This window comes from Prionailurus viverrinus, chromosome B3 (genome assembly GCF_022837055.1).
Source record: "Prionailurus viverrinus isolate Anna chromosome B3, UM_Priviv_1.0, whole genome shotgun sequence".
Classification (NCBI taxonomy): Eukaryota; Metazoa; Chordata; class Mammalia; order Carnivora; family Felidae; genus Prionailurus; species Prionailurus viverrinus.
Window position 1 is genome coordinate 34,157,331 of NC_062566.1, and position 18,599 is coordinate 34,175,929.

The 18,599-nt window shown below is 45.3% G+C and overlaps 1 protein-coding gene across 1 annotated transcript in view; it reads right to left on the reverse strand.

Annotated features, from left to right (window-relative positions):
* The window catches only part of MAP2K1 (mitogen-activated protein kinase kinase 1), a 78,398-nt gene that overhangs the window by 17,500 nt on the left and 42,299 nt on the right, over positions 1 to 18,599 (reverse strand). Inside the window, exons 4-5 of the mRNA XM_047862069.1 lie at positions 13,349 to 13,426; positions 12,433 to 12,484 (exon numbers count right to left, since the gene is read on the reverse strand). Of these exons, the coding sequence (XP_047718025.1) occupies positions 12,433 to 12,484; positions 13,349 to 13,426 (130 nt within the window). The remainder of the gene's footprint in view (positions 1 to 12,432; positions 12,485 to 13,348; positions 13,427 to 18,599) is intronic.

Sequence of the window (18,599 nt, forward strand, 5' to 3'; positions counted from 1 at the left end):
CTCTCTCTCCCTCTCGCTCTGTCTCTCTCAAAATAAACTTAAAAAAAAAAAAAAACTTTAAATGCCACGACCTTGAGGCTGTTATACACACGTGCCCCTACAGTTTCATCCAAACCTGTGGACAGTTCCAGAAGACGGAGAAGAGATTACCCCTAAAGGAAGGAGGAAGATGAGGCTCAGAGACGATGACTCTGATAGGATCGGTCAGGGAGCTGATCGGTCAGGGAGCCAATGGCTGAGTTGGACAGAACTTTCTCTAAGGTTCTGTGGGCAGCCAGGATGACATAGGGAGGCAGGGGGCTCTGAGGCCACCCGGTGGGTGGCAGCTTTCTGGGGACTGAGCGCCTGGCACTGCCATCCAATGACAGCACTGCACACACTTCACAGGCAGGAGACACTTACTTCTAACTATAAACTTTGAACTGTGTGGTTTCCACGTGGAACCAGAAAACCCCACCACGTCAGTTTCTCATGAATCTGGTGCTATCAAGCCGAACACTGTTTCCCATCCTCACACTGAGATGCACCCGCTAGATTACACTGTCACTCTGTGGCGATGCGCATCCAAAGCTGGGCTGTCTCAGGTGACGGTTAATGACATCTTCTCTTTGCTCGCTCACCAGACATGCTTCCCTGGGTCCATGGTCCTCCTCGGGAAGTTACCAGTAACTGAGGAGTGTGGCAGTCCCAGCCCCATGTTTCCCTTAGAAATGAGGCTGTGCGGGCTCCTGGGTGGCTCAGTCGGTTAAGTGTCTGACTTCAGCTCAGGTCATGATCTCGTGGTTCGTGAGTATAAGCCCTGCATCAGGCTCTCTGCTGTCAGCAGTAGAGCCAGATACGGAAATTCTGTCTCCTCTCTCTCTGCCCCTCCCCTGCTCATGCTGTCTCTCTCTCTCTCTCTCTCTCTCAAAAGTAAACTTAGAAAAGAAAAGAAAAGAAAAGAAAAGAAAAGAAAAGAAAAGAAAAGAAAAGAAGCAAGCAGGCTGTGTGATGTGAGAGGGAACAGGATACAGATCTCCCAGGATCACCTCTCAGCTGGGCTAACAGGCCTTTCCTAAAGGGAGCCGGTACGGCCTGGAGGCACAAGCTTGGGCCTCACACTCCCTTGTGCCACTTGTACCACAGCCGCCTTGGGAAGGGTCACAGCGCAAGCCTTCCGACTCCCTTCCCCTCCCCATCTGGCCGGCACCTGCCCTTTGCTCTCCAGGGGCTGACCAGAATAAACCCTGACCACCTCTCTCCCACCTGCCTCCCCTCCCCCAACTCAGCTACTATCCTGACTCGGACCCACGTCAGCTCTTACTGGACCAGGGCAACAGCCTCCTAACCGACCTCTCCCCCCTTCCAGCTCCTCTTACCACAGCAGCCAGAGCCCTCGTCCTCAAAGGACAACTCACCTTACTTCCATGTACAGGAGCCCTCCTTTGCTCCCCGCTGCCTGTGATAACGTCCAGCCCCTAAGCAGGACAGTGAAGACCCCCTCCAGGGCCTCAAGCAGTCCTTACTGAACTTCACCACTCGCCATCGGGAACCCAGACCACCCACCCAAATGACTTGTTCTTTCCTGGAAGGACGTACCTGTGTCTTCCGACTCTGTGCCACGATTCAGGTGTTCGCCTCTACCTGAGACGCCTTTCCTGGTGCTGCCACCTGTGTAACTTCTGCCTGTGCTGCACAGCTCAGCGCAAACACCACCTCCTCCACGATGCTTCCCTGATGGGATTGAGGAAGCACTCTCCCTCCTCCAGTGGCCCATCTGCCTCGCCTGAAGAGCTAAGAGGCACACTCATCTGGAGCCATAATCCATCGCCGTGGGTCTAGCAGCTGAGGTAATTCTAGAGAGAACGTGACTCACTTTTCTCACCAAGAGATCAGCATACTGGATTCTAGCTACTAATTAGCCACTCTCTGTTTCTCTCCATCTGTAAGGTGGAACAGTCTGGACAGAGTTCAAAGGAATTGGTTTTTCCCTGTAAATTCACTGCCCCCTTGAGATGATCACCATTCGTTGGCAGCTGAGACCGGTGGGCAAAGGAAGCAGGGGTGCAGCTGGGCCACCTCCTGGACACCGTGGGCAGCCCACAGATGGAAGCACAGGGGACACTCCCTTGCCACCCAGACAGGAACTGTAGTCAGGACAGAACCCTGCGTGCACCCTCAGAGGCCACCCTGACTTTCTGCTCAAGGAAGCCTGGCAGGACACCAGAAAAGGCATGGCGGGTAGGCCAGTGCACAGAAGAAGCCCCTCAGAAACTCATCAGTTGGGGTGCCTGGGTGGCTCAGTCTGTTAAGCATCCAACTTCGGCTCAGGTCATGATCTCACAGTTCGTGGGTTCAAGCCCCACGTCGGGCTCTGTGCTGACAGCTCAGAGCCTGGAGCCTAGAGCCTGTTTCAGATTCTGTTTCCCTCTCTCTCTCCATCCTGGCTCACACTCTGTCTCTTTCAAAAATGAATAGACGTTTTAAAAAATAACAAAAAAAAAAAAAAACTCATCACATCTGAGTCTGCCACAAACAGCTTATAAAACAACAACACAAAAACACACTTGGGCCACTTCCAATCTTGTCTATCGGTGCCAACAGTAAGTCAGACTGAAGAGAGGAAGCCCTTAAGAGCCTAGACCCTGACCGTGGCTGAGGACCCAGTTCCTGTGGTGGCTGTTGCCAGCACACCCCAGAGGTGCTATGGAGACCCCCCAGATGTCCCCCAGGACCGAGATCCCAGAACACTTTCAGAATCTAGGCAGAAGCCCTAACTCTCATTCCAACCAACGGCTCCCTGGGCAATAAGGCCGCCCTGGAGCAGACTCCTAGCAGGATGGCCCGCGTACAAGCTACTCGAGCTCCGAAGAGAGACATCGGCTGCGCGGCCCCTCAGAAATCTAGGCCAGCTTTCCGGTGCACTGCAGGCCTGGACCAGCAGTCCAACACCACACATAAACATCAGGCAGGTTACACACCGCCCCAGCTGATGGAAGAGAAAAACGACCCGAGGCATAACTTAAACTACTCTTGGCATTTATTGATTTCATCGGCCAGCAACTCCAAGGCAGAAATAATTGATGGGCCAAGTTGAACGAACTCCCTATCAATTTAACTTATATAATGTTTCTTCAGGGTCTGGATCAAAATGAGCCCTTGATAACTACAGTGGGTGAAGAAGGATGAGCTGGCAGAGTGCAAATCTTGGCTATAAGCATGTAGCAGAGCCGCGTGCTAGGACCCCCCTCCCACCCCGTAACTCAGAGCCTAACCACTTGGTCAGCTCTGGATGCACCAGACCTAGGACCTCCTGCCACAGATCGCCTCAAAACCTTTGTGGTTAATTCCTTTCAGAGCTTCAGGATCAGGGAAAAAAACCCTCCCCTACCTGTGCCATCCACCATGTTTTCATCAAGATCTGAAAGCTGGAAACGTCAGAGCTCAGTCTTGTGCTTAAATTCTAAACTTCCCTCGGAGGAGGGACACCTGGCTGGCTCAGTCAGTTGAGCATCCGACTCTTGATTTCAGCTCAGGTCGTGATCCCAGGGTCGTGAGACCGAGCCCTGCCGGGGCTCCTCGCTCAGCATGGAACCTGCGTAAGGCTTTCTCTTTCTTTCTCTCTCTCCCTCTGCCCCTCTCCCCTGCTTGCACTCTCTAAACAAAAAAACAAAAACAAAAACAAAAACAAACAAAACAAACAACAACAACAACAAAAACTCAGTAGTCAGGAAGCTTTTCCTGCAAAGGGACTACAGAACAAATATTTTAGGCTTTGAAAGCCATACGGTCTCTTTCACAAGCAACTACTCACCTTTGCCATTATAGCACAAAAGCAGTCATAAAAAACACTTAAATAAGCAAGCCGTGTTCCAACAAAACTTCATTATAGACAGTGAAATCTGAATTTCACACAATTATCACATGTCACAAAATTCTGAAAAACGATTCTTAGCTTGCAAGCCCTACAAAAATAGGCAGGAGACCATATGTAGCCTGTGGGCCACCAGTATGTCCACCCCTGCTTTAATGTTTAATTATGGTTTTGATCTGCTAGCAGTCTTTTGTCTTGCTGACCCAGGGCTTACTCCTATTTGTAGTGACAAGTAATTTTTTTCCTAACTTGCTAGCTTTCAGCATGTGTTCCGCCCCCCCCCCCCCCCCCTTCTAGTAATAAAACCCCTCTTTTCATCTGGGATATGCTCCTCCCAACAGCAAGTGTTTCTGAGACGGTGTCAACCAGAAAGCCCCATCTATCCTGCCCCGGGGGTGGGCTTATCACCAGGGAGGGTCGATCAGACCATCCTGGAACCGATGATTGGCCCAGAAGTGGGCAGGCACTCCAATCAGTGATTCTAGCCTAGAGGAGAACGGGCCGAGTTCTTTCTCTGGAAGACAGCACTAAGGACTGGGGCTAGTGAGGTCCATGCTGCCCCCAGTGAGAAGACTCAGACTGTAAAGGAAGCTCACACCAGGACGAGTAAAACCGAGAGGGAGCAGGCTCCTGACACTGTCATTTCAACCTCGTATTCATCCGAGCCTTCCAACAGGTAACCCACGGCAATACAGTCCCTCTTTTGATTAAGTAATCTCGCACTGGATTTCTGACACAACCAAAGAATCTGGACGAATGAGATCACATCAAATTCTATTTGCAAGCTGGCAGGATAGCGATTTGTGCCTAAAAAAAAATGACACTGGCTGGGTCCTGCCATGTATTTAGTCACTTTTCCCCTGTTGGACTCTAAGCTCCCAGAGAACACAATTCATTTCCGAGCCATCTTTATGCCTGTAGTGATTTACTCAGTACCCTGCACTTGGTAGGTATTCTATGAATATTCATACAGATATTACTTTCCTCGGATGGGGGGAGCTACTGCAAGAAGGGCAAATAAACATGGAGGAACATGTGCACGTATCCACCCATGACCATACACCAGAATGTTACCCAGAGATTCTAGAGAAGACTTCCACCCCCAGGGGGCTCACTGACCTAACACCCACTCCCTGACTAACGGCCCATAAACCACACGCATCAAGCTGAGCCACACAGCCTGCTTCGCCCATTGAACACCCAGGAGAAATAGAAAATAGTGTCTGCACAACACCCGGACACAGTGAGAGAGGACTTCAACCACCCCCCTCACCTCAGTCTGGTCGTTCTTTTTTTCTTTTTCTTCTCTCTTGTGACGGCACAGTGATTCAGTCTGGTCTCTCTAATTAAGTTGTTTTCTTTCCAGCGCATCTTCTGACTCAGGCAAAAGGCCTGGAGGGCAAAGCATCCTGTGATGGGAACCGAAACCACCCCCTCAAGCAATAGGGACTGCCCCGAGGCCAGTGTGACAGACCCCAGGACAAAGACAGACCTGACCTGTACTGCCCACCTGCCCGTACCCAGCGGCCTTTGTCCCCCGGTTTCCTTATATAAACCTGCAAGTATTTTCAGCACCTTAGGGACGCTAGTCTGCGGTCTTTCTGGTGTTGACCTCACTGAAATTCCTCTCAGCTGGCCACATGCACGCACAAGGCAGGGTATCTCACTAGGACCAAAGGCCCTTCAACTCACCAGTCGACTCGAAATAAATGAAACACTTTCAAGGGACTACTAAGTGGCTGAAAAAACAGTACCTAAATGGCACCTGAAAACAGCCCGTCTCTCCCCAACTACCATTACTTCACTTCCTCGCACGGAAAAAGTAATGTCTAAGCACAGGTGTGCCTGGCTCTAGATCACCGACACATTCCCACGCGTGAGGCTAAAAAGGCCTGACTGGCCCGGCAGACGCAACCCCGCGGCTGCTCGCTGTGGACTCTGGGCGGCTGCTTTTCTGCTTCCACCACCCAGGCTCCCAACCAGAGGAGCCCTGGTCTCTGCCCGACTCAAGTGTGTGGGTTCCACTTTTCAAAAAATTCTCTGACCTTTCCCAGGATCCTTCTAATGAGGAAGTTTCGAGATGCTTAAACCAAAGCAGACTGGTTTTTCCGTTGCTGGCCATCATAAAAAACTTCTCATCCAGCTGGCTACGCAGCAGCGTGCACACATGGCCCACCGTGTTGGTCGAGCACGATTTTAAAGGCTTTGTAGGCATGATCTCAGTCCTCCCAACTTTGTAGGTAGACTATTTTCTCCATTTCCCTGAGGTTTGGAGAAGTTAAATGACATGCCCAAGGTTACACATTTTTAAGTAGCCCCATCAGAATGCAAACCCTGCCTTTTGTCACGGTGATCGAGTGGAAAAACCGGCCGTAGTATTTTGTAGCTCCTTCCAACGAGGTAAGAGTCCACCCCTCTACTTTCTTAGTCCTGACTTGATCACATGACTTGCTTTCGCCAACAGGTCATTAACACACCTGATGTACTCACAGGTTTCAATGGTGTTGAGCATTGTGGGTTACCCCACTCTTATCACTGAAACCCCAAGACCATCATAGGAAGAAGCCAGGGCGTTAGCCTCTCGGAGGATGAGCGAAAACACGAGGCGAGGTCCAACCAACCAGCTCACAAACTCAGAGGAAGTAATAAACTGTTGTTTTTAAACTAAATAAGTGTTGGGCTGGTTTATTACCCAGCGAAAGCCACCTGAAATAATCTCGAAGTTATCACCAGTACATCACTATCAACAAGTCAGAACAAATAAAAATGCGAAGCAGAGAAAAAGTCTCTTCAGTCTTCCCCGTTTTCCCTCAAGGACATAATGAGAAGTAACCGAGTTTAAATTTCATCAGGAAAGAATATATTTAGACCAGAGGAAGAACTTCCTGGCAGTAAGGAAGCCTAAAGACAGAGGCAGGGAGATTCAGTGTCTCAGTGTCACCCTCACCCAGGTTTCCAGGAATCCTCCACTCACTGTTCTCGCCCAGCAATCATGTTGTGTAAGAATACCATTCCACAGCCCAGGCTTTACAGGGAATTCTTACGGGACTTCTGGAGAAGACGCCAACAGCAGGAGTCTGAAGAGTAGAGCAGTCAGGCCAGGCTGCCTGTACACACTGCTCACTGGAGCACAAGTCCTAGTGACTTCCCCTCCTTAGCTGGGCAAGTAATGAACTCTCCAGCACAGAGATCTGTCCAGAGAGTCGTCTGGCTCACAAAGCCACTCTTCATGCCAAAGAACAGTAATTGGTGGAGCCGGAAAAGAAATTCCTGAGAAAGTGGGGGCAGTACTGGGCAGAAGGGGAAAAGCAAGTCGGTTATTCCAGGAATGAGCTGAAACTTTCCTCTCTTCGGAACAGACATCAAGTTAGAACTCTCCATCAAGGACACAGAGCATGGTACATGGAAGGCAGTGGGAAGAGAGAAACACAGGACTAGATTAAGGACTGCGTTAAAAGTAGAAGACACGAGTTCTTGGCCCAGTTTCCCTGTTGATTCCTGTGTGTTCTGGCACAAGTTAATCACACATCCACCCATTTAACAGCCCTTCAAGGGCAAGCTATCCTCTGATGTTACATTAGAGACTGGGGATACGGAGATGAGGGAGACCTGTCCCCTGACTTGAGGAAACTCAGACTAGACAGAGAAAAACAAACTCTGAGCTGCGGTTTCCACAACTGAAAAATGGGCAAGAGACAAGGCTGTTGTCAATAGTAAATGAGAAAAGTCACTAAGGCACATAATACAGCACCTGGTACATAACAGATCCTCAATAAAGTCATTATTTATTATAGTAAGAAAGGGATGGACAGGACACTGCACCAAAGGAATACAGAGAAGGAGCACTTAATCCACTTTGGGAAGAGGCTGGTTCCCGGAACGCTTCCTGAAAGACATGTCTGAGCTAAACGGTAACATTATTACCATGGTAACAATATAACTAAGCTAAACAGTAACGTTATTTATTAATAGCTTACTGAGGAAGCCCTTTTAATTCTCACAAGCATACGAAATAAGTGTGTAATTTGCAATAACTGCTCTTTGGCATGAAAGATCCTCATTTTGCAGATGAATAAATAACTCAAGAGTTTACATACCCTGTATGTAAAAGACTTAAGATTTGAACTTGAACTGGCAGATCCCCAAGCCTTGGTGCTATACTTAAAAAGTTGAGCAGACTTAGTCTAGAAAAGATATGAGTGTGAGGGACGGGGCGAGCTAGGGAAGTAAGGTTCCCAGGAAAGGCAAGTAATAGTATGCGCAACGGTGAGAACACACAAGTTACAGCTCGAAAAAGGAATGAAATGTCACTGGGTCTCAAGTTCTTCACAAACTACACGAAGGCATAAGGGAGGCAATTAGCCTTTGTCAGGTCCTTCTTTACGCAAAGCCTTTTGCAAGTTGCTTTCCGTATGTCATTTCCTTAATCCTCACAATAACCTAGGAGTAGGCAAGAGGATTCAATTTTATAGATGATACAATGGCTTTGCGCCACCAGAGCTCTTTACAACACAAATGGTCCCTCTGAGTGAGATCTAGAGGTCATTCGTAGCCCTCGAACCCAGCCCCATGCTCAAAACATGTTCGTTTCTCCTCTCCTTTCAGTTACTCCTATTTCCTAGAAATTAATATACAAACAAAAATATTCTACCCTGGAACTCAGAGGTCTTAAAAAAAAAAAAAAAAAGAAGAAGAAGGTCCACATACCGCCGGAAAAGCGTTCCCCACGCAAGTCATACCACACCTCCTTATTGATATGTTTCTTAACGGCCATTAGAAAAAGGACAACATGGTAGCTAGTGCAGTTAGAAAGTAGAAGGCTTTCTACAGTTTTCCATTTTAAGATTATAGTTTGACGCATATACACCTGTGAACCCACCACCAAAATCAAGATTTACTATTCTGATTACTCCAGAAAGTTCCCTCATATTCCTTTGAAGGCAATCCCCACTCCAGCCCCCATAACCCTCAGGCAACCACTAATCTAATTACAACGTTACTGTGGACTAATTACGTTTGTTGTAGATACTCATATAAATGGAATCATACAGTAGATATTCTATTGTGTAGAGCTTGTTTTTACTCAGCATGGTGTTTTTGAGATTCATCCAAACTGTTATCAACTGTTTGTTCATTTTTATTGTTGAGCTGCGTTCCGTTGTTTGAATATATCAAAATTTGTTTATTTCAATCGTCTGGTGATGAGTATTTTGGCTGTTTCTAGTATGGGACTATTGTTAATAAAGATGGCATGAACATTTGTTCACAAGTCTTTGTGTGGACAAATGTATTCATTTCTCTTAATATGGAGAAGTAGGGTTGATGGATTGATTGTATGGTTTAATTTTAAAAGAAACAACCAAACTCTCTTTCAAAGTGGTTGTCCCTTTTCCTGGCTGCTTTTAAGAAACTTGCTTTATCACTAGTTTTCAGCAACATCACTGTTTCTGTTTGCTTTGGGTTTTTTTACAGCGTTATTGGTATATAATTTTCATACAATAAACCCCAACACTTAAAGTGAATCATTTGATGAATCTATATATGTGATCGTCACCACAATTAAGATTATAAATATATCACCCCCACAAGTCTCCTTGTGCTCCTTTGTAATTCTTCCCTTCCTCCCCTTCCCTCACTCCCCAGGCAACCACGGATTTGCATTTCATCACTGCAGATCAGTTTGCAATTTCTAGAATTATATAAATGGAATCACACAGTATGTGCTTTTTGTCTGTTTTACTTTTTCACGTATCAATGGTTTATTCTTTTTATTGCTGAGTAATATCCTAGCGTATGGATGTACCACAATTTGTTTATCCATTCAACTACTGACGGACGTTTGGGTTATTTCTAGTTTTGGGCTTATACAAATAAAACTGCTCTCAACATTCATGGGCTTGAACAGACACATGCCTTCATTTCTTCAGGGAAAATCCTAAGAGTGAAATGGCTGCATGTAGAGTAGGCACATGCTTAACATTTTAGGAAACGGATAAGCTGTTTTTCAACATGCTTGCACCATTTCACATTTCGGCCTGCAATGTCTGAGAGTTCCAGTTGCTGTGCATCCACAGTAACACATGGGCAGACTCTGCAGACGTTCCAGACATTCCAGTGGGTGTGGAAGCATAGCTCACTGTGATCTGAATTTACATCTCCCTCATGACTAATGATATTCAATTATCTTTTCATGTGCTTATAAGCCACTCATCTATCTTCATTAGTGTCTGTTCAAATGTTTACCCATTTTTTCCAACCGGGTGATGTTTTTATTATCACACTGTGAGAGGTCTTTATGTATTTTAGACAATGTCACTTGATAGATAAAGGTTTTGTCAATATCTTCTCTTCATGTGGCTTGACTTTTCATTTTTGTCAGTATCTTTTGAACAGCAAATGTTTTCATTTAGATGAACTTCAATTTCTTGACTATTCCTTTACAGTTTGTGCCTTTTGTGACCTATTTAAAAACTCACGCTAAAACAGAGGTCACTAAGATAGTTTGTTTCTTTCGAAAGTCTTACAGTTCTAACTCGTACAGTTAGATCTAAGATCCACTGAGAGTTCATCTTTGTTTACGGTGTGAGATAATAGAGGGGGTTCATTTTTGTGCAAACGGATATACAGCTGTTCCAGAGTCATTTGTCGACAAGATTATCCTTCCACTACTGAACTACCTTGGAATCTTTGTCAAAACCCAACTGACTACATGTACGTGCCTATTTCTGAATTCTTCCTTCTGTTCTATTTGATCTGCTTAGCTGCACACCAATAGAACACTATTGATTATCATAGCTTTATAATAAATCTGGAAATCAGGTAGTCTAAATGCCCCAACTTTGTTGTTGTTCTTCAAAGCTGTTTTGGCTATTCTAGGTCCTTTGCATTTCCACACACATTTCAGACACAATTGGTCAATTCTACAAATAGGTTACTGAGATTTTCAATGGGATGGCCTTCTATCTACACATCAATTAAAGCAAAACTGATGCCTTACCAATCCTGACAGTGGGGGTGGTTGCGTAACAATGTGAACGTATTTACTGCCGGAAGTGTATGCTTAAAAATCATTAAGATAGTAAATTTTCTGTTACGTATATTTTACAGTTTTTTTAAAAGCAATTCCAATCTCAGGATTTTTCCCCTAATCTACCGTTGCTCCTAAGCCGGCGGGCCGATTCCACCAGCCCACCCCGCTCCTCCTCAGCCCTCCCCCTCCTTGAACTTGACACCCTTAGCACACTGCAACGCGATCCACAGCACTGTGTCTTCCATTCTTCTGTCCTCTGGCTTCTACAGCTTTTTCTTTTTCCTAACAAGCTTTATTGAGGTATAATTTATATGTAATTTATATGCGAAGTGGTGCAAGTGGTCACAGCCACTGTAGCCGAAGGTTTGACGTTGGATAAATCCAGCCATCTACCACCTCAAGACAGAACGTTTCCAACCACCCCGCAAAAGTACCCTCATGCTTTTGATGTTCATTTCTCCCTAGACTTTCTGTCACTATAGATCCGTTGTTGTTTTCTCCATAATTTTATATAAACGGAAACAGTTTGTACTGTTGTGTATCAGGCTTCTTTCATGCAGCATAAATGTATTTTGAGATTTAGCATCAGTAGCCTGTTCCTTTTCACCGGTGAATAGTACACTGTTACAGGAATATACTGTAATTTCTCTCTTTGCTGATTGAAGAACATTTTGGTTTTTTCTACCATGTATACAGTTGCTTTCAACATGTGTATAGGAATCTGTATGGACATATGTGTTTCATTTATCTTGGATACATATCTAAGAGTGTATTATCATACAGTAAGTGTGTGTGTACCTTTCTTTAAAAAAAAAAAATCAGTTTCTTTTATAGTCAAACTCACATCCAGTCAGTCATGGCTTTGGGTCTATGCACTGTCTAGTCCAGTGGGAGGATGGTGACACTGGCGATTGGGTAACTAAGCTCCCATTGGGGCTCCGGCCTGGGCTTACTGGGTGACCATGGCTGTCACAGCCTCAGCTAACAGGTGTAACCTGTAACAGGCCAGACCAAAACAAGAGGGGGAACTTGCTGCCCTAGCCATCAAACTCACTAGTCAAAGACCTGGTGCGCCTGACTGGCTCAGTTAGTACAGTATGGGACTCTTGATCTCAGGGTCACAAGTTCAAGCCCCACCTTAGATGTAAAGATTACTTCAAAAATAACTAACAGTCGGGGCACCTGGGTGGCTCAGTCGTTTAAGCGTCCGACTTCGGCCCAGGTCATGATCTCGCAGTCCGTGAGTTCGAGCCCCGCACTGGGCTCTGTGCTGACAGCTCAGAGCCTGGAGCCTGTTTCAGATTCTGTGTCTCCCTCTCTCTCTGACCCTCCCCTGTTCATGCTCTGTCTCACTCTGTCTCAAAAATAAATAAACGTTAAAAAAAATTTTTTTTTAAATAAATAAATAACTAATAGTCAAAGACTTGTTAATAAAAATTAAAAATACTATTCAATGGCTTTTACACCAAAACAAAACACAAAAGAGGATGCAACATCTTTTAATTTCAGCTCAAATTCAAAACATACTAACTAGCAAGTAATTTCTTACCTCTGTGCATAATCTTGTGCTTCTCCCTCAGGTATGTCAGACCTTTTATTACCTGGAGGAAAGACAATGTAACAAGATGGGAAACTGAAGTGGGGGTGGTTAAAATACAGTCAGCCTCTCTATTTTAAAATGATATAGAAAATATTTCAACTAACATCGCAAAATTGCCCTCTTCCCTTATTTTTTATTTGATTTCCAACCTGTCATATCAAGAAAGCATCTTTTTAGATGATATATAGTTATTTTTAAGCAATGTTGATTATTCCAAGTTTATACAACTTTACAAACCCCTGTGCTTGGGGCTCCTGGATGGTTCAGTCGGTTGAGCATGTGACTCTTGATTTTGGCTCAGGTCATGATCTCACGGTTCATGAGATTGAGCCCGTGTCAGACTCTGTGCTGACAGTGCACACAGACTGCTTGGGATTCTCTCTCTCTCTCTCTCTCTCTCTCTCTCCCTCTCTCTCTCTGCCCCTGTCCCTCTCGTGCACGTGCATGCTCTCAAAGTAAATAAACTTATATAGGAAGGGAGGGAGGGAGGGAGGGAGGGAGGGAGGGAGGGAAAGAAACAAAGAAAGAAGAAAAAGAAAAGAAAAAGAAAAAAGAAAACTTGTGCTTGGATTCGTTTTTTTTCTAAAGCTGCAAATATAAAAAGAGGCCTTCTCCTGCCACAAATGGGAATTCTTTTGGATATCTCGTCTATTTCTCCAGATACAGATTTTAAGATAAAGGAAGTCGCTTTTCTAGTTCTGGAGACAGAGACAGACAGAGAGAGAGTATGTTGTATCTAGGATTTAGACAGAGAAAATTCTAGTGAGAAAACCCCACTTACTATCTTCCTCCCTTGTCCATTTCCTGCCAACTCATTAACTTATCAATGAGGGAATTTGGAAGAAAAATTATACAATATACTCACAGCAATGCTAACTTTTCCTAAAATTTGTTCAGGAATTCTTCCAGCTTTCTTCAGGACTTGATCCAAGGAACCCCCATCCTAAGAACAAGAACACCAACCCATTTAGTGACAGTGTTTTTAACTATCCTTTCAAGTGTTAAACTGCGGCAGGAAAGTGAATGCCACATGTGGCAAATCCTCCTGGAAGGGTACCCTTTGGTTTGTTCCAGACCTCAAAGACAGAAATGTACAGCATTGTGGGAGCTATCAAATAACTAGAAACTCAAATCGTGAATAATCATTAAACCAAGGACTAATTCAGGGATCAAAAAAAAAAAAAAAAAAAAAAAGACTTGCACTGGGGCACTTGGCTGGCTCAGTCAGTGGAATATGTGATTCCTGATCTCAGGGTTGTGAGTTCAAGCCCCATACTGGGTGTAGAGATTACTTAAAAATAAAATCTTAAAAAGGTTTGCACTGAACTGACAGAACAATGTATGGTTGGGACCAGAGGCTCTAGAGGCAACCTGTCTAAATTCACCAACTCTGTTGCTTCCTATCAGGAGAACTCTGACCAGGTTACTCACAACTTGTAAAACGGGGATGATATCTTAAAGCTATTAAAATAATCATAGGGCTATTATAAGTATTAAACAAGCTGGTACATATAAAGGTCTCAGAACAACATCTAGCCCACAGTAAGTGCTCGATAAATGTTAGCCATTTGATCATCAGCGTATGTCACAACTTGTATTGGAGATTATCCTAAAAACTCACAGCTAATCGAAAGAAGAACATCATAGAAAGCAACAATTCCTTCCACAGATCCTACCAAGTGCCGTGAACAGTGTTAGGTTCTACGGAAGATAAAGATACAAACAAAGAACTACTTCTTGTCCTTGTTAAATGTACAAACTAGTAGGGTAAATATACAGACTCTGAATATAATGAAACAGGATACAGGTTTAAGAAAACAGTACACATGCAGAAGAGAGAAGAAATTCTGACTTCCCTTAAAAGATGGCATTTGAGTTTATGTCTTACTCAAAGAAGGAGTATGACTTCTATACCTGAAAAGGGGGAGGTACACGGCAGAAAGGGAGAATGCAACACACGACACACGTGGGATATGAAGCCAGCCTCTGTGGGGCTCACACACCACGGCCTTCTCATTCGTGGATTCTACACTGTAACCTGAGATCGTGAAGAAATGCTTCACTCAAGGAACCCTGACGTAGCGAGGCACGGCTACATTCGCAGGCCATGGCTTCCAGCTGCCAATTATCAGTCGCAATTTAAAATCATCCTCAGAAGTAGAGACAATTCGTGCAAATTCAGACTGATTTTTAGAGTATCTCATCTACACTGAGCAGTTACCAGTATCATCTATCATTTATTAACCACCTCTGTGAAAGGTATAGGGATATGTGAGAAACTAGGGATAGAAAAAACTAGACACAGGAGGAAACACACACACACACACACACACACACACACACACACACACACTCTCTCACACTCTGCTTGGGGAGACAAAACACTCAACAAGGCAAGGCACCTTAAATTCTCCTCTGAAACAAGGCAGGAAGCGAACAGTTGAATGAGGAGAAGAGACATCACTACAGGTGCTCAGAGGAGGAAGCAATTCCTAGGCAAAGTGGCAAAGGAAGGACTGGAAACAGGAGGGACACGGAAACCACACCTCAGAAGCGGACGAGACATGGCCAAGCAGAAAGACATCCCTGTAAGCTTCCTGCCTCCAAAGTCACCCAGCCGCGATGACATATCCGGGAGCATAAGGTCACAGAACAAGGCACAACACGATTAAAAAGAAGGACAGAACATAATCCCACTCTTATAGACATAAAAAAATGTTTGTGTAACTCACACAAAACCAGAACATCCAAAGTGTCATCAAAAGCTATTTCTAGTCTATGTAGGAAGACAATCAGGGATTTTGGTTGCATGATAGTTTCTTCTCCGTGCTTTTCTAGGGTTTATAAATTTTCTACAATGAACAAATGTTTTGCCCTTTTAAATTACTGAATTCCTTTAAGAAAGTGGAGAATTAAATCTACAATCAATTCAGAGCACTTACTGAGCATCCATTTTGTGCAAAGGATAAGGTAAGTGTGTAAGATAGATACAACACTGCTTTCTTTTGAGACAGTGAGAAACTAAGATTCATTCAGGGGTACAGACTCCTCAGGAAATGTCTACTAAAATAATGCTAAAAAAAAATAGATTATCCACTGAAAGATTCTAAGCTTATGCAAAGGAGTGTTGGACTAATCACTTTCTGTCACAGTCAACTCTGGATCACAGATGCTGAGGGAAAAGAAAGCAGGACAGGTGTGAATTCTCAAATGCACCTGAATACCCCCAAACATGTTTGTCTTCTATTAATGGTGGGCAGGTCAGTTGACCCAGGAGCACGATGGAAGATCCTAAATTTCAACCTAAAATTTCCTATGTGCCATACTTTCCACCCAGACACGAGGAATCACTGATCTAGAACCCAAGAGAACTCCCATGGGAACACATTTATTTTTCCAAGAGTCCTTGGAAGAGCCCTGCCCAAGCTGTGACCCAGGCTGAGGTGTGAGTCACCCTGTGAGCCTGGCTGCCTTCACGATGCTGCAGATCCCTGGTGGCCGAGTCAGGACATCAGAGCCCAGGTAACCACACCCAAGTCTCCCAGAAACATAATAGCACCTCTCAGTTTCCTTCACCAATGGGAAGAGGAACTCCAGTGCACAAAGTTTCCAAGCCATTTCTCTTTTGCTTCCAGTTGAATGTGGTTTCAGATCCTTTGTTTGATCGGCTGCCTGATTATCAGGGAGGAGGACTATGCACTGAAAACTAGGTAACAAAGCAACTCTGTCAAAATCTGATTCAAATGAGGTAGAAATGCTAACCCCGTGGTTCTCAGGTTCCACAGCCTAGGACAGCAGGCAGCCCAGCTCACACTTTTCCCTGGGGTTGTGGTACACATTCCTGTTAAAAAGGAAAAAAACTCGGCTCGCTTTCCTTTCACCTCCTTCAGAGCTATAAGCAGAGTTACAGTGTGAACAATGGGATTAGCAAGATTCAAGAAGCATGAACCACCGTCAGAATTACCCAGGGCTGCCTCCAACTCACCTTACAACCTTTTAATTCCACTTCACTGTTGCCAAGAACTTGCCTTCCCTGACTAAAGCTGCTGAAATTGTGCTTATTTTTAGAAGGCAATTATTAACGAAGTCAATGGCGCTTTTGTGAAGGTTTTCTATAGAAGAGACAAATGCTTTGGGGGGGGGGGGGGAGGAGATCAAAAGCTTTTCCTCCTGCATGAGAACCATCAGCCCTGAGAGTCCTCAGTTCTCTGGGTGCTCAGCTACCACCTGAGCAGGAATCTACCTCCCCAAAGGCAAGAGCATTCCTGTTCTGACCGGGGGGCATCCATTTACTCCTTGAGTCTCAAAAATTCAGACTGGGCAGCACAAGCACAGTTTACTTCTACAAAAGTCAGCCCCTGGCTGAGTGCTTTAGAAGATCGGGCCCAATGGATGCCAGTGACACAAATTCACTTTAAAATGCGTCTAAGAGGGGCGCCTGGGTGGCGCAGTCGGCTAAGCGTCCGACTTCGGCCAGGTCACGATCTCGCGGTCCGTGAGTTCGAGCCCCGCGTCGGGCTCTGGGCTGATGGCTCAGAGCCTGGAGCCTGTTTCCGATTCTGTGTCTCCCTCTCTCTCTGCCCCTCCCCCGTTCATGCTCTGTCTCTCTCTGTCCCAAAAATAAATAAACGTTGAAAAAAGAAAAAAAAAATGCGTCTAAGAAATGATGTAAGCAATGGACAGATAGATGGGCAACATGTGGTAAAGCAAACATAGCAGAACAGTAATTGCAGAATCTAGGTGGGGGGTTTACAGTGTACATTATACAGTTCCTTCACCTTGCTTTGTGTTTGAAACCGTCATGATAAAAAGCTGGGGGAAATGTTAATGACCTAGAACACACAAGGACTGTAACATACACAGAAACAAAGAACCTCTGAAGTTGGGATGTGGTTAATGAACAGAGCTCTACGTGACACCTTTGAGAGGTGGAAGCTGAGACAAAGCAGAAATACCCAAAGAGAAGTAGCCACCAGCAGTCAGAATTTTCCCGTCAGAGGCGGCCAGGATGGGAGCTCTCCTGCAGAAAGGCCTACTCAGGGACCAAGAAGGGGTGAGAGGGTCCAGGGTTAGACCAGAGAGCTACTCTGGAGCATGGCTGCCTGGATTTCAGGCCACAACAGCTTCACTACAGGGTTCCATCTCTGGTAGCTCTGAGCCTCTCCACTAAAATTAACAGACTGTTCCAGCTGCTCTCTGGGCCTATGGATATCTAGGAACAGAAGACTCTATTGTGGACTCCAAGGCCTAACTCTCTCCCACTGGGTCCCAGGCCTGTCCATGCCCTCCGCCATCTTGGCCTCCTTCATTCGGCCACTCAACACCTATCACCTAATAGATGCCAAACACTGTGCTTGGCCTTCAAAAGGTTTTGACCCTCCCACCTTCTGAAAGCCAGTTTTCTAGGCTCGGGCCCCTCCCTGGGTAACTCCAGAGATATCTTCTGCTTCAGAGACTTATGAGGGAGGATCCTACCCTACCCACAGAGCCAAATCCACTGGAGGAACGCTGACCTGCAGATACTGAAACTGGGCCAAGAGAACGGGAAGCCAACCCTTGTCATGTCCTGAGTCATCCTGTCCTCTTGGAGGGAAGGGTTGAGTGGCAAGGACAGAGCAAGAGGTACAAAGGTTGTGATCAGTATCTATGAATCCAAAGTGAATGAAGGATTTCACAATGAGCAAGCCTCACCACAGATCAATTTAAGACAAATTAAAAAAAAAAAAAAAACTGAACTGCACATAGCAAGAGGTGAAATAAGGCCAATAAAACAGGTCCCAGCAAGTTGTGAATAAATGAAAAGACCACTGCCTATCCATGTTTGGGACCTAATCCTAACATCTGAAGCAAGCACCATGGAGTTCAATCATGCTCACCCTACAAACAGCGCCCTGGTTCCTCTAACAAAGGGAGAATTCCGAGTTGCACAGAACTTGGAGGTAACTCAGGAAAGAATCTGATTGTTCCAAAGACCGCAGGCGTGAGACGACACACACCTGGTGCTCAGAAGCCCCTCCATCCACACTGACAACTCACTTACGAAGGCCCTAGAACACAGCCATCCAGCCTATAAACAGCTCTGGGGAACAGAGAGACTACTCTCAATGTCTCCACTC